Source organism: Macrobrachium nipponense, chromosome 39, assembly GCF_015104395.2.
Source record: "Macrobrachium nipponense isolate FS-2020 chromosome 39, ASM1510439v2, whole genome shotgun sequence".
In the NCBI taxonomy this organism is placed as follows: domain Eukaryota; kingdom Metazoa; phylum Arthropoda; class Malacostraca; order Decapoda; family Palaemonidae; genus Macrobrachium; species Macrobrachium nipponense.
Window position 1 is genome coordinate 41901640 of NC_061099.1, and position 16429 is coordinate 41918068.

The following is a 16429-nucleotide window of genomic DNA, read 5'->3' on the forward strand; positions in this document are numbered from 1 at the left end:
GCTTCATTACCTCCAAAGCGACCGTGTTTGTTTGTTTGTGTGGCGTTTTTACGTTCCATGGAACCAGTGGTTATTCAGCAACGGGACCAACCTTGGAGGAATAATGCGTCACTTCCGAACCACGTCGTGAGTGAACTTCCATCACCAGAGAAATACACATCTCTAACACCTCAGTGGAATGCCCGAGAATCGAATTCGCGGCCATCGAGGTGGAAGGCCAAGACCATACTGATCACGCCACTGAGGCGCTCGACCCTTGTTTGGATGAAGGCAAAGAGACGAAATCGGATACTGAATCTTTATTTTTCAATAAAATTTATAACATCTCAGAGCAGTAATAGTAAGGATTGTCAGCGATAGGGCTTTAAGCCTTAATGGGATACATAATGAAAAACTATTCCATCAGTATTTTCCAAGATCGTGTCTGGGGATCCATCTCCAGAGTGGTTCTATACTGTTCCCTCGAATCTTCCTTCCTCTTTCATTTGCGTTCAATAAACTCAAAAAACAGGTCGATGGAAAGGCAGAGACTGAGAATTTAGCTCGAGTAAAAAGGGATTTGGTGATGTCATCAATAAGAAAGTAAAAACTTAAAGCTAGGATAGAGTAAAGTTCTCATTTTAATAACTTAGAAAAAATGTATCTGACCGATAATCACAAACGTGACTATTTTCACCCCTTTCCTCTGATTCATTGAATTTCCATTATCGACTCAAGTCCTCCCTGAATTACATCTAAGAATGACCATGAAATAGCACTATATGACTTAGTAGAAGCGAATTCCCGAGGCTCTGTCCAACTTTTGCGTTGAAAACCCAAAGAAGTGGAAAAGATGGAAGCCTCTCCGGCCAATCAGAAAGCAACTGGTGTTTGACGTCACGAACATCTAGGCCTACAATTGGCTGTTTCAGTGTCTGATGTGTATAGTCTTACATTTAACGTCATGGTATTTTCCATATGTGTATATACAGAGCATGGCAAACAACATCTAAACACAAAGATATCTGGGATCCATAAAAGAGAGAGTGGATATCGTGTAATGCATAATGATGCATGTCTTTATTTCCCACTGCTGCGTCTCGCCATGACAGATTAGTTGGATTTGCGTTTCTTCGCCTAATGAAACTCATACCGAAGCATTTTTTTTTTTTAGGTTGGCTCAACTTAAGAGAACGAATGTCGTAACTAATTGTAACAACCGTTTGGGGAACTAGCCTTCATTTTAGCCTTCAGTTTCAATTCTTGTATGATAACTTAGCAAAAGTCCTCAGCCTAAATGAGTATAAAATAAACTAAATATACAGAGCATGATTTTTTATGTTCAGAGACTGTGCCCTTGGTTACAGAGTTGAGGCCTATCTACGATAAAATAAAAAGCAACATAAACGAATCATACACTAAGACCGCTACAAACACACAACTCGTCTATTTATAGCCGATCTCGGCGAAGAAAGACACAATCTCAAATCAATCACAGGTCTGAAGAACAGTACGGGCGGAAAGACATCTCGAACCAATGGATTTTTTTTCACAGTTATTTTTGTTTTATTAATTAAGAGCGTGCGCGGTACATGATTTACGAATTGACTTCTCTGTTTAGAAACGGTAATGGTGCTAGGAGGAAATGGCGATGTCAGGGAAGTAGTGAGAGGCTCTTAATTAAAACTATCTAGAAGCAGGACACCGCGTTGAAGTAGCATCGCCAGTAGAGTCTTCCGTCGTTATTTCCGCGCCGCTGTAGGTCCATCTGCGGGAGAGACATATCATATGTCAGTATGCTATCTTTCTGTAATACTAATAGATACAGAATCATAGAAGAATATTAAGAATAATTAAAAGAAAAAACATTTTCTTACAACTGCGACCAATCTATAACAGGAATAGATACAGAATTATAAGAATAAAAACAAGTTAGAAAATTTTTTCTTACGACTGCGATCAATCTCTCTATAATGGGAATAGATACAGAGTTATAAGAATAAAAACAATAATTAGAAAAAAATTTTCTTACAACTGCGACCAATCTTTCTATAACAGGAATAGATACAGAATTATAAGAGTGAAAACAATAATTAGAAAAGCGATTTTCTTAACAACTGTTCGTCTGAAGAAGCAAGCAATACGAAACAAATGAAATAAAGACTTTTGCGAAAGCAATAATACACTAAATATTGATAATTTAATCACATTCGTAGCTTTGTAAGCTGTTGCCCAATAATATGTACTAATCTGAAATAAATGAAAAGAAATAATGATGTATAAATCAATAGAATATTGCAAATTTCTCTGGACAGATTAAAATGATCGAAAAGGGACCAATTCATGTCCACTGCACGCGTAATGTCTTCCATTATTTGTTCTTCACTCTCTTTCATTTTTTGTATAAACTCGTAGTTTCATACACAATGATTACATCATTCTCCGCAGGAAAAAGTTTTGAAAGCATTAATCAGCGATACACTGTCAATGGCTTGACGTTTTTGTGTTCTGAAAAGAAAACTTCTGTGCCGGCTTTGTCGTTCCGTCCCCACTTTTTCTGTCCGCCCCCAGATCTTAAAAACTACAGAGGCTAGACGGCTGCAAGTTGGTATGTTGATTATCCACCCTCCAATCATCAAACATATCAAATCGCAGCCACCTAGCGTTCAGTAGGTTTTATTTGATTTAAGGTTAAAGTTAGCCATAATCATGCTGCTGGCAATGCTATAGGAAAGGCCACCAACAGGCCGTGGTTATAGTAGGTTCATGGGCAGCGGCTCGTACAGCATTATACCGAGACCATCGGAAGATAGATCTATTTTCGCTGGCATTGATTATACGCCGTACAGAATACTCGATTGCGCCGAAGAAATTCTGCGCATTTGTTGCTTGTTTGCTTTCGTTTCTGAAAGGAATATAAGAACGAGCAAATATAGTTAGTTGTAGTGGTGTGCATTTAATCAGCTATAACCGTTGGAAAGGAGGATAAATCAGTAGGAATTTGTTGCAAGGTCGATGCACAGATGCTCTTTGACCCTGAGGCTCTGAGTTTATATGGCAGACGTTGTCTCAGTTAATTGTGCTCGGACAATTTACGACCACGACCACTGTTGCATAAGTGCTAACCAGTCCTCACTGGGAAGCTGAATTCAAGTTGGAATCATGGTAACTCATTTCTACTAAAAAGGACTATATAATAATAATAATACTAATAATAATAATAATTAATAATCAATAATCAATAATAATAATAAGAAAAGAGGCAACAGAATCAACCATCTGATGTTCATGGACGACATCAAGCTGTATGGTAAGAGCATCAAGGAAATAAATACCCTAATCGAGACTGTAAGGATTGTATCTGGGGACATCAGGATGGAGTTTGGAATAGAAAAATGCGCCTTAGTCAACATACAAAAAGGCAAAGTAACGAGAACTGAAGGGATAAAGCTACCAGATGGGAGCAACATCAAACACATAGATGAGACTGGACACAAATACCTGGGAATAATGGAAGGAGGGGATATAAAACACCAAGAGATGAAGGACACGATCAGGAAAGAATATATGCAGAGACTCAAGGCGATACTCAAGTCAAAACTCAACGCCGGAAATATGATAAAAGCCATAAACCATGGGCAGTGCCAGTAATCAGATACAGCGCAGGAATAGTGGAATGGACGAAGCAGAAACTCCGCAGCATAGATCAGAAAACCAGGAAACATATGACAATACACAAAGCACTACACCCAAGAGCAAATACGGACAGACTATACAATAACACGAAAGGTAAAGGAGGGAGTAGGACTACTAAGTATAGAGGACTGCGTCAACACCGAGAACAGCCAAGTACTGGGGGGCAATATCTAAAAAACCAGTGAAGACGAGTGCTAAAGAGTGCATGGGAAGAAGGACTAATAAAAGTAGACGAAGATCCACAAATATACAGAGACAGGAGAATGACAGAGAGAACAGAGGACTGGCACAACAAACCAAGCACGGACAATACATGAGGACAGACTAAAGAACTAGCCAGCGATGACAATTGGCAATGGCTACAGAGGGAGAGCTAAAGAAGGAAACTGAAGGAATGATAACAGCGGCACAAGATCAGGCCCTAAGAACCAGATATGTTCAAAGAACGATAGACGGAAATAACATCTCTCCCATATGTAGGAAGTGCAATACGAAAAATGAAACCATAAACCACATAGCAAGCGAATGCCCGGCACTTGCACAGAACCAGTACAAAAGGAGGCATAATTCAGTGGCAAAAGCCCTCCACTGGAGCCTGTGCAAGAAACATCAGCTACCTTGCAGTAATAAGTGGTACGAGCACCAACCTGAGGGAGTGATAGCGAAAACGATCACGCAAAGATCCTCTGGGACTATGGTATCAGGACGGATAGGGTGATACGTGCAAACAGACCAGACGTGACGTTGATTGACAAAGTCAAGAAAAAAAGTATCACTCATTGATGTCGCAATACCATGGGACACCAGAGTTGAAGAAGAGAGAGGGAAAAAATGGATAAGTATCAAGATCTGAAAATAGAAATAAGAAGGATATGGATATGCTAGTGGAAATTGTACCCATAATCATAGGAGCACTAGGCACGATCCCAAGATCCTGAAAAAAGGAATCTAGAAAAACTAGAGGCTGAAGTAGCTCCGGGCCTCATGCAGAAGAGTTTGATCCTAGAAACGGCATACATAGTAAATAAAAGTGATGGACTCCTGAGGAGGCAGGATGCAACCCGGAACCCCACACTATAAATCCCACCCCCAGTCGAATTGGAGGACTGTGATAGAGCAAAAAAAAAAAAAAAAAAAAAAAAAATAATAATAATAATAATAATAGTACTTTATTATTATTATTATGTGTAAGCTGAATACATCATGAAAAACAGCCGTGATTTAAAGGTAGGAAGTAAGAATAAAAAGTAAGTACTAGTCCCCTTTGAGGTTCGTAATGTATGTTAAGTTGGGGTGGAGGAGGGGGTTGGGGTACCATTGGTGGGGGAAGGCATTGATATAAAAGAGCCTGCTATTAAAACAGATTGAAATAAACGGCTATAGCCTGCAATATGAAATTGTTTATTGCACGGCAATGAAAAGATATATGCATAAGTTTATCAGGTAAGTGATAAACACGCATATCTATGCCCTCAGTGCACCTCTTGCGGTGGACTGTAGGCATTACTGAAGGTTCTTTGCAGCGTCCCTTCGCCTCCTCGCTGCAACCCCTTTCGTTTTTTTTTACTGCACTTTCTTGCATATTCTCTGTCTTCCATCTTACTTTCCACCCTCTCCTAACTACTGATGCGTATAGTACAACTGCGAGGTTTTCCTCCTCAACTCAATACATATATATTTATGCTTCAGGTTTGTGAATTTAGGCATAATATCTATGTACACGTTTGTATCTTTTAAAGGAAGTATTTGTAAGTCTAACATGGAAGATTAAACTCATTATAAAAGCATCTTTATGACATTCTTTTGACAGCGTTTTCTGCAGGAGTGGAAAAACCATGAAAAATGAATTATTAATCTCATGGGTCGATTTCTCGAAGTGAAAAATTGATTTATGGAGTAGAAACTCAAGGGAGCTCAGAATTTAATATGATAGAAATGAAAAAAAAAAACATGCTTTGACTTGAGAGAAAGAGATCAGTTTTCCATTTCTTGTCGTGAAAGTGAAGTCAGAATTGAGTTTTTTCCTTTTTATATTACCTGCTTTCTTAACATAATATCATCCATAGGAGTTAAAATCTTGGTCTATTCATATTTTCTCGTAATTTTAATGTTCTAGATATTAGATCCAATTTCAAACACTTTGTAAATGTAAATACATAAAAGATACTAAAATCAATGTGCCCGTAGAAATTCAAGTTGCTGGCCAAGTTTCTTCTCCCTTCTTGACTATTCATGAGAAATCTCAGATATATTAAAAAACAGGTCATTTTCTGAGCACAATTAACTGAAACAATGTTGCCTTATAAACCCTGTCTCATCATCAATCAGTACTGCAAAAACTGTGTCTAAAGCTATTTTACAAAGCTGTAGAAATAACAGGACAGGTTAGAAAAGCAGAGCATCTTGGGTAGAATCAGTCATTATTAGAATGGCTGAGTCTAAAGGTATTTTAAAAAGCGCTAAAAAATAATAAAACAGACTAGAAAAGCAGAGCATCTTGGGTAAGATTAGTCATTACTCGAACAACTGAGACTAAAGATATTTCACAAAGCTGTAGGAAAGACAGGACAGACTAGAAAAGAAGAGCATCTTGGGTTAAATCAGTCAGTTGGAACAACCAAGTCTCAAGGTATTTTCAACAGCGCTGAAAAATAATAGAGCAGAGTAGAAAAGTAGAAAATCTTTGGTTAAAATCACCGAAAAGGGACATTCAACCCACCGGTCCAGCTGCAAATGCCCTGTTCCCAGAGAGACCCTGTTGGTGCCCCGGGGAAGTAGCGTTCGGGGTATCGTCCAGAGCCTTTTGGAGAGCGAACATCAACTTGTCCAACACGATGGCAGCTCGCTTCCTTGGTGGAGGGACCTAGGGAATGAGAAGAAGTTTACATTCATTCTGCTTTGAATTTTCTGCTATTAGAGGGCATGAGAAAATTAGGAAGACTAAAGAACAAAATGCATTTCATAAAGGGATGTAACACATCTCATGCAGTATTTAGTCTATTTTTTAATGGCTTCAGGGAACTTGTATAAATAGTTAATGAATAATTTTAATAAAAAAGTAGTTCCTAAAGGTAGGTATCCCCAACTCTTCCAACGAATAGATTTTCCTTGTGTATTACACATGTATGATGACTGGGGTAGTTAGATGACAAAATACAATATGTAAATGAAAGTTGCACCTCCAAATCTCATACTTTTCCCTTATTAAATTTATTTTCTGGTTCTGGTTTGCGTGAAACTTTCTTTTACGAAAGAGATAGCTACAGATCAGCCATATCCCTAAGTCTGAAATCAATAGCCATTTAAAATCTTGGTATTCAAATAATGTTAGTAATGTTTACCTGAAGATCTCTGTTAGACACGTGCTATTAAAATTTATTTTATTTTTAATAAGCCATACATCACAATCTAAACCATTTCAGAGTACGGAACACATACTCTAAGCTGTTTTAGAGTATTGTAAACTTTGCACAAAGCGTAGAGGTAAATTATAGAGAAAAATTAAGAGTAAAATGTTGTACAACTAATAATAAACAATTGATGGAAGAACGTTCTCCAAATATATTTAGTTATAGCCAGGCTTTATATCACAACAAATGTAGCATCAATATACCCCTATATTTACCTGACAGTTTTAGTTTGTAAAGTTTCTAATGGAAGTTTATTTTAATGAGTGTATCTGTAGAATTTAAGTGCCACACAGTTATATATATTTTCTTAAAAAATTTAAAAACACAAAACATCATTGATATTGGCGAGCTTGCTCAAGTTTTTACTCATGAATATATCTAATTCAAACGAAAAATACTAAAACCACACAAATATTGTAAGGCTCAAATAATATTTTTTTGTATATTTTGAACAATTTATTTTCTAAATAAACTCATCGTAGTGCATTATAGCTCGAGATAAATCTTTGATAGGTGTTTAAGAACTCTATAGCTTATTTCATGGCCCTGCCAATCACCATATCGATAGGAATGGTCAAAGTTTGTGACAAGTTAGGAATGCGTAACTGAATTTCATACAAGTTGCCCATTAAAGAAAGAAGTTTTCTTTGAAGTGAAAATGAAAAGATCATAGAAAACGGAAATGCTATGTTTTTATACGTACATGAATATTTTCTTAAAAAGTCATTTTTTAGGAATCAATATAAATTATTACAGGATTTATGTTCACTTTATAATAATAAGCATATATAAATTCACGGATAAGAAATATTCATATATCTTTAGGTAAATGCAAATTAGCCACTTTTAGTCCTGTTTTCATGACTGTCACTGTTGGTCTCCTGCCTATCTCCTTTCAAGCAAATGATTCCTTGTGGAAAGTTGCTCCCTTTAGCGACAACAACTAAATGCTGGGAGCAGTTAAAATATGCGTAATGATAATATTCGTTGTGCACTTGTATGAATAGTCTTTCGCTTTGCTGTGAAAATATTCTGTATTAGTTTTTTGGCTGTGCAACGTTGAAATACGATAGAAAACCACCTAAAAGATAGAATCTTACACTAAATCAATTGGAGCGAAGAAATCGAAGCCGCTCTTTGTTTGCTTGTCTCTAAATTAGTACCGTAATTATTACCTGCAATACTCGAAGAAGAAAGGATTTAAGATTCTGGGGTACTACTTTTTGGGAAATTATGGAGAACAGGAACATGAACACTTTGAATGGACGATGACATCCCCACACGCGACTTTCGCATTTGAAGCAGCATTGTATATCTCGAAAACCTCTGAAACTGATGCGTAGCAGCGCAATAGACTATCACTTCTCTTGTTTATTTGAATATAATTGCTGCTTCGAAAATCTGGTAAACAGGTTAGGAATTGACTAGAACTAAGCTCATTTAATGTGATAGCTAGACGTATGGCCAACTTAATGCCTTGTTACAAACTGTGAATGTCCCTCACCACAGATTGTGGAAATTTGCTTCTGTTGAACCATAAGCGTCCATTCTTTAAGGTGGAATGTTGTGGAAGTTCAATTTCGGTCTGCATAAGATGTTTAGAATCGTATTTAAAAAATGAGAAATATCGTTCCAATCTCTCAGAAATGAATTTAGATACCCAACTAGCGATAACACAGACGGAGAAGTTACGGGAAAGAATCATGGGGGTCGGGTTGTTAATGCTGTGCACTAGCCAATCACAACCGTGCAAACGCGGCCACACCTTCGTTCTCAACCAATCAGTATTGTCAAGTCCTTTCCCTGTTTCTCTCTTTCTATCACTCCTGGTCAACACCGTTTTGCTCTCGCCGCTGGCTTCGAAATTCATTAAACTCGTGTTTTTACCTTTATTTAGTGATTATTACCGTGCAAAGTGCAAAAAATTACTCTGGGATCATTGCAACTCATGACAGTGATGTATCAGTGATAGCAGGGTTATCTGAAGTTAATGATGACGATGCCATTGACGTGAGTAATGTAAGATTCATGAAACTGCCAATGACGACCCAAGAACGACCTTGTTACCAAGAAGCTGCCAGCCTGCCACGCGTTGTCACCAGTTAACCCCCCCCCCCTTTGCCCCCACCCCCCCCCCCCCCCTCTATCTCTCTCTCTCTCTCTCTCTCTCCCAACGGATATACCCATCAGAACGAACAAGAAACAACGCCACTATCTTGAGCATCTCAACCGAATAAGTGAGTGTTACCATAACTGGTTAACAAAATAGGAGATAGCTAAGTTGTTCAAATAGTAAGAAACAATGTTTCTCCTCTTTTGTTCTTTTTCGTTGTATTTCATTGCTATTGAATAAATTTCTTATTGCTGTATGATTTGTTCTCGTATATCATCCCATAACTGAAGCCTGTCAAGTTTCTTAAAAGCTAATTTGCCCACACATAATTATTTTCCTCGTACTTAATTCCACCCTGGGCTAGTTTTAACTTGGAATGATATTATATTTAACTGCACTTATTTTGCTATGGGTAATATTACTTAAAATTTGTAAGTAATCAGATACTTAAAACAACCAAAGAGTCTAACAGTATTTTTCCGTATAATGTGGAACCAGAAAGCTTCATTTAAAGCAAGCTGCAGTTTAGTATCTAAATCTAATAACTTAAACGAGTTTTGGGTCTTTGACCATTACCAATATTTAAAGGCGTTTACTTAATTAAAAAAAATAGTTCCTGGTAATTATCACGATGCATCACATTCTCGAAATCGTCCGAAGGAAATGTATAACAATACGATTAACATTATTATAATAATTATTAAGGCAATTATTTTACGCATTTACAGTATTTGGACACAATACTGCATCAACAATCACGTAAAAAAAGCCAGATCTCAGACGGGTGAATTTATTGAATGACCGGCGATTAACTCACTTCCATAGTAACACATGGAAATATCCTTGACCGCCATCGTCCAAGGACGTGAAAGATAAGAATATGAATGTTTTATTTCCTTGTCACGTCCTCTGGAAATCCTGTGGTGACAACGTACAGTAAATTGGGGAGCCATTGCTTGCACTGGAGGGGCTACTGAATTAAAAAGTCTCTGGTTTGCCGAAGTGTATCGGACGTCCATCTCACTCTCTTAAGCGATCCCTTGGCTGTGATTGCATGGAAGTTTGAACTAGACCCTTGAGTGACAAATTCAGTCAAGAGTTGTGTTTTGCGTAGAACTTTCCTTGGGCCGTGCTGACTAACTTTTCAAAGGTTATCACAATATAGTAGATTTTATAGTGATTTATCTAGATCTTTTGCAGGGTTTCATTGAACAGTAAGATAAAAGTTCGAGGAGTAACTAAGTCAAATTTCAGTTTCAGGAGTTATGATTACAAATTGATTAATGAAAGATTCGTTTGCATAAAACACTCACGCAGCTAAAATATAAATAAATAATGATGTTCCAGGTAATATAATGCATTGTCAAGATAGCTTCATTTGATGTTAGCCACTTTACATTATTCCTAACCAGAGCACGAAAATGCTTAAGAATAAAACATAGGGGCTTAGCAACTAAAGAATGGCACTTGGATGCAACTAGTTAATGTCTTAGTGTTCCGTAGGGTCCTGTTCACCTTGAAATGCCTTCGTGTTCCGTAGGTCTGGTCTGTGCAAAACTATTTTTATGACTGAAGAATGCGTTGAACCCAAATATATCACGTTTATGGTAATTTGATCACACCTGCCTGCTTTGCTGTAAGATGAGGAGTATTAAGACTTGATTGAGATGTTTGAACAAATAACATATTCTGAGAAACGCGCCTGTGTGATAGAGCCTTTGAAATAGAGGAATTATCTTCCCCAGAAAAAAAAAAAAAGCTATACCATTTCAGTCAACACAATTGAATTCTCTGTTCTGTGTTCTGGGAGGGAAAGTTCCCCGTACAGAATGCTATAGTCTTATTCACGAAGGTTTCTTGAGTCCTTTAAGTATATAGAATGATGAACTCAAACACTGCTACCAGAATAACAAAATTGTCTATGAAATGGACCAACGTTGCACAAGAGATAGAATTTCGACTGGTTGCATCCGGTAATGAAATAGACGAAATGAGGTCACAAGCCGACCCTGGCATCTTAGATGGTGACCTGGCATCACAAGTTCAAGGGAATAGCTCGTGGGATGGTATGATAGATAGCCGGTGGCCGCGAGTTCGACTATCGGGCATTCCATTGAGGTGTGAGAGATGTGTATTTCTGGTGATAGAAGTTCACCCTCGACATGGTTCGGAAGTCACGTAAAGCCGTCGGTCCCGTTGCTGAATAACCACTGGTTCCATGCAACGTAAAAACACCATACAAACTAACAAACAATGAAATAGTTTAGGTCGGATTAACCACATTTACATTATCACGCATGATTTGTCTGATTTGAGGATTCGAGAAAGTTTACAATTTGAATGTTATTTCTTTATTTCTTTATTATTATTATTATTATTATTATTATTATTATTATTATTATTATTATTATTATTATTATTATTATTCATTATTATTATTATTATTTATTATTTATTATTTTTTTTTTTACTTTTCAGCCCGAATGTGTAGACTCTGTTGGCTTAAATGGCGAGTTTTGAATAGAATTGTTCTCATTTAGGTTCGTTAGTTCTGCTAAGTTCGACTCTCCCTTTTCATGAAAGAAGGATTGAAAAAAAATCTATGTGTCTGTTATTCAACAAAATCGTTTATGAATGACAAAGAAGGTAAATCTTCATTAGTCAAAGTCAGTTACCGAGACTGAGATATCGTTACCTACAAAGTAAATACATAAATAAAAATTAAAAAATATGTTGACAAGGTTGAAATGAAATGGAAAACGTAGAAACGAGTTTTTCAAAATCTCTTGTATGGTAAAAATAAATCATGAAAATGGCAGTAAACGGGAAAAGTATTTTCATGAAAGATATCCTGCGAGCAAGAGGAAAGCCAGGTAGTATGAGGGAGTGTATGTAGTGAGTCTATGGTACAAAAATGTTGATAATCAGTTCCGGAGATAACTTTCTCTACTCTCCAAAGAAGCCTATACATGAGTGATTGATTCAATATCCTATCGTAAAAGGTAAGGGGAGAGACACTGACGGACTTCGTCCCTGTGGATGCTAGCTTCAAGTTTTTAGGTTCATTACATTTTGTGACAGATGTTCAGTTTTACTCCCGTACTCGTGGTTTTAAGCTTGTTTATAAAGTTGTCAGCATTATCATTTAAAAAAATAATCTCGCTGTTCTTCCAACAGTGAAATTATTGGTTCGCAATGAAAGCAGCCCCTCTATAATCATTCTTACTCAAATTATCTGACAGGAGGAGAATGGGAAGTTACTCGAGTGAAAGAGTATAGATAGAACTAGTCTGAAATTGACAGAATTGTCGAGTAACTGCTATTATACGTCTCGAGTAATTATTTCTGACTTTTGTTAAATGTTGAAACCCGCTGATTGTTATTGTTATATAACTTTAATCGAAGCTGGGAGTACTGACGCAATAAGGATTCATAATATAAGTTTACATTCTAAGTTTATTTCTTAAAGAATTCGCTTCAGTGTTTTTTTTTTTCTTCATAATATTGTTCCACCAAGTATTAATTTCATTTAAGTGAGGACACCGGCAAATTTTACCACAAAGTTCAATAGTTGATTATTTTTTTTCTCTACCTTTTTGCGTTTATATGAAAGAAATAAAACTCATAAATGCTCTCCTTACTTATTTTTCAGCTTCGGTAGGAATATTGATTATGCGTGAGAAGGCATTTTAACAGAATTTCTTATATGAACAAATGAAAATCAATATGCTTACTCCTGTTTTAAACATAAAATAAATATTTAATGCTGACGAGCAATTAGAAGTGGCTGTTTTTGCATTTGCATGCAAAAATAGATTTATTAATGCGCTTATTAATGTAAAATTATTATTATGTGGTGTATTAATGTTATATAATAATTTTTGTATAATTTTCCACTACAGATTTATTTATTTACCTATGAAAATAATGTTTTAGTTAGGCATTAAAATAATCAACGTCTTTCATTTTCTACTTTATTTGTTACATAAAAGAAAACGAATTGGTTGAGAGGGTAACTCATGTGGAATCTCAAGGATTGTCATTGCTATTATTGAATCCCTGTTTCAAAATGTTTTGGGATTGTCATCCAGCGTATAGTTATCGTTGTAATAATATATGGCGTAAGCATAGTCACGGTCACTTGTTCATTTAAAGTTACCCATCAGCCCTTCTGAATGGAAAATAGCCAAATTATATAATTGAATCCAAATTTCCTTTAGCAGCCAGGCGTTTAAAATCAGAGTATAATTCTAGAGACTTAGAGAAAGAGAGAGAGAGAGAGAGAGAGAGAGAGAGAGAGAGAGAGAGAGAGAGAGAGAGAGGTGGGTGGGGGTTGGGGGGAAGATTGGATCTTTACAAACGAAAGCGACGTTGGTCGCCTGGGATTGTCGCTGGTATTGCTTATTTAAAGATACGATCCTCTGAGGAAATTAATTCCAGGGAAAATCAAATTTAAGCAGTCAGTAGCATCTTGCAATGACTCTCTCTCTCTCTCTCTCTCTCTCTCTCTCTCTCTCTCTCTCTCTCTCTCTCTCTCTCTCTTCTCTCTCTCTACTCTCTCTCTCGCTCTATCTCTCTCTCTCTCTCTCTCTCTCTCTCTCTCTCTCAGCATCAGTTTCCTTCCCTATCCGCCGCTGCGCTGGGATGCCACCATTTTCATCAGTCACGGAAATCTTCATCCATTATCAAGAGTACGAAAAATGACACCGTCATCGCCCAGGGCACCATCAAAATTGTCAGCAACAGCATCGAGAGCGTTATTATTAGTTTCATCGTGATTTTTATGCTCACCACCATCAATAGCATTATTAATAGACAAAAATAACTGTGAAAACATCATTATCAACAAGGAGGAACATTCGCTCTCTCTCTCGCCTTGGTTCAAATGTCCCCTGTTTAGAGCGAGGATAACAAGGTCTTTTCGCCTCTTCTGCACTTCTATCCCTCATTACGAGGCAATCGACTACTTCACTCTTACGATCACGGAGGGAGAAAAAGAAAATAAACGTCCCTCAAAGACGGATTGGACATCAAATCACATTATCCAGATGTGAAGGGTTGTTATGTTGGATTTTTATGACTGTATCCTGTAGGACGTATTAGCGTGGCCTTGATTTTTTTTTTTAGATATATGAAGGAGACTAAGGCTCTGTAATGAGATAACAGAGATTCTGCTAATGTGGAAAACGTTGCACGACAATTCTTATCATTGATAAGGAACGTATTGAGAAAGCGACTGTCTCGTCGTTAACGATTGTTTAAGAGAAATTCCACCTTACGATCCTTAATTTGTTGTTTGAGGAGTAAATAGGATCCCTTTCTGACGATTTTTTTTTTGGGGGGATGGGAGAAGGAATTCATAACCTCCCAAATAGATCGAACAGCTTCAGTTAAATAATTTTTGCTTCGTCATCAGCATAATAATGATCATTTCTGTTGGGCTTCCTATCGCAGTTTTATGAAACTGCCCATTTTTCTCGGCAAGGTCACTTTTACGCTCCGGTATTTTCATGATTTTATGACTTAATCCGTTTTAGTTCACTCTTCCCTGCACTTCTAAATTCGAAATGAGTGACTGCATTAAATATATGGCCTCATTCTCGCAATGGCACACTCCAAATCTCATTCTCATGATCATGTATACTTCATCAGCTTGAGTGCTGCTCCCCATTTTGCATGGGTTTTGTTAGCAGGAGGTGGAATCTGGTTGGATAACACTCTTCATTTACTTGTCCCCTCTTTGTAAACATAATGGCGTAGTTTCTACTCCTTTTACTCCTTTTGTGTTTTTATTTTGAACATTAATTTTGTTAGATCATGATGTTGGCGTAAAATTTCATATATCTGGAAAGTGCAGATCTTTAATTTTCAACCGTATTCTTACAATACTATTCCCGGTAGTATAAGCCTCACCTGATCTTTATTCTCCTTTTTCCTTCGTCTGCCTTCCTGTTACAGACCGTCTTTGTTTTCGCCATTATTCTCCTTTTGTCTTAAAATTAGGACCTTCCCAAATTTGACATTCTGGTATCAACCTTATACTTCATCGTTATTTTTTTTTTTTATTTCGCCATCTACTTGTCACAAGTCGTCCTTGTTTTGAACATTCTCCCCTTTTGTCTTATAAAGTTTCCATCCAAGTCTGGTAGTGTGGTGTACTGGTTGGACCATTCTTCATGGCCTTATTATATACTTCTTCCACGGCACATTTTGAGAAAAATTGGTATGATATTCAATTCCATCTCCGGGGTCAGCAACATAGTACCTGTTCTGCTTCCTCTAGAGTTCAGGCAGCCAATTCTCTTCATCCTTTCATCTTGCCAGATCGCTTAAGCCTTCCAAATGATACGAGTCTGATTTTGATGAATTACGACATACGGATCACCTCCCTTCGAAATGAGCTACTTTTGAAGAATCCCGTTTCAAATTCTCTGAGTTGAACTACTGCAGTGACTACCTCCAGCGGAAAAAGAATATGGCGATTCAAGTCGATTTAAGTCGTCATCTGAATACGGACGCTTAGAAGACTTTGGCCTTTGATGTCCATGATTAGCTGTCAAGGGCATGGCGAAGGAGTAACATTCAATTACTCTCCGTAATTGCATTCTGATACGCACAAAAATACGGAGCAGTGAAGTAGAGGCCTACACTTTATAAGGAAACGAACGTATAACATACACAGTATATATATATATATATATATATATATATATATATATATATATATATATATATACATAAACACACACACACACACACACAACACACACACACACACACATATAATATATAAATATATATATATCATATATATATATATACACATATATATATATATATATATATATATACTATATATATATATATATATATATATATATATATATATATATATATATATATACATCTCAAAGTATAGCAGGTCCATTAAAACCCTCTGGTTTAAAACTAAGGACTTTATTTCGTTGGAATGACTTCCGCCCTTATCAACCACTATTTGATAAGGGTGGTAGTCAGTCCACCGAAATAAAGTCCTTGGTTTTAAACCAGAGTGTTTTAATGGACCTTTTATACTTGAGACGTATCCTGTTTTAACAGAAGAGTTTATTTACATATGTACACATTTATATATTACATATCTTATATATTTATATAAATAATTTTTTACGTACAGTCTTCCCCAAACCTATCAGAAGTTTGTTTGCATGAAGAGCAAAAACAATGAACTATA

The 16429-nt window shown here is 36.7% G+C and overlaps 1 protein-coding gene across 1 annotated transcript in view; it reads right to left on the reverse strand.

The window, feature by feature from the left end:
- Positions 1-284: 284 nt before the first annotated feature.
- Positions 285-16429, reverse strand: part of LOC135210316 (uncharacterized) — a 48455-nt gene continuing 32310 nt past the window's right edge. The window contains exons 2-3 of the mRNA XM_064243197.1: positions 6395-6538; positions 285-1747 (exon numbers count right to left, since the gene is read on the reverse strand). Coding sequence (XP_064099267.1) covers positions 1670-1747; positions 6395-6538 — 222 coding nt within the window. The 3' untranslated portion in view covers positions 285-1669. The remainder of the gene's footprint in view (positions 1748-6394; positions 6539-16429) is intronic.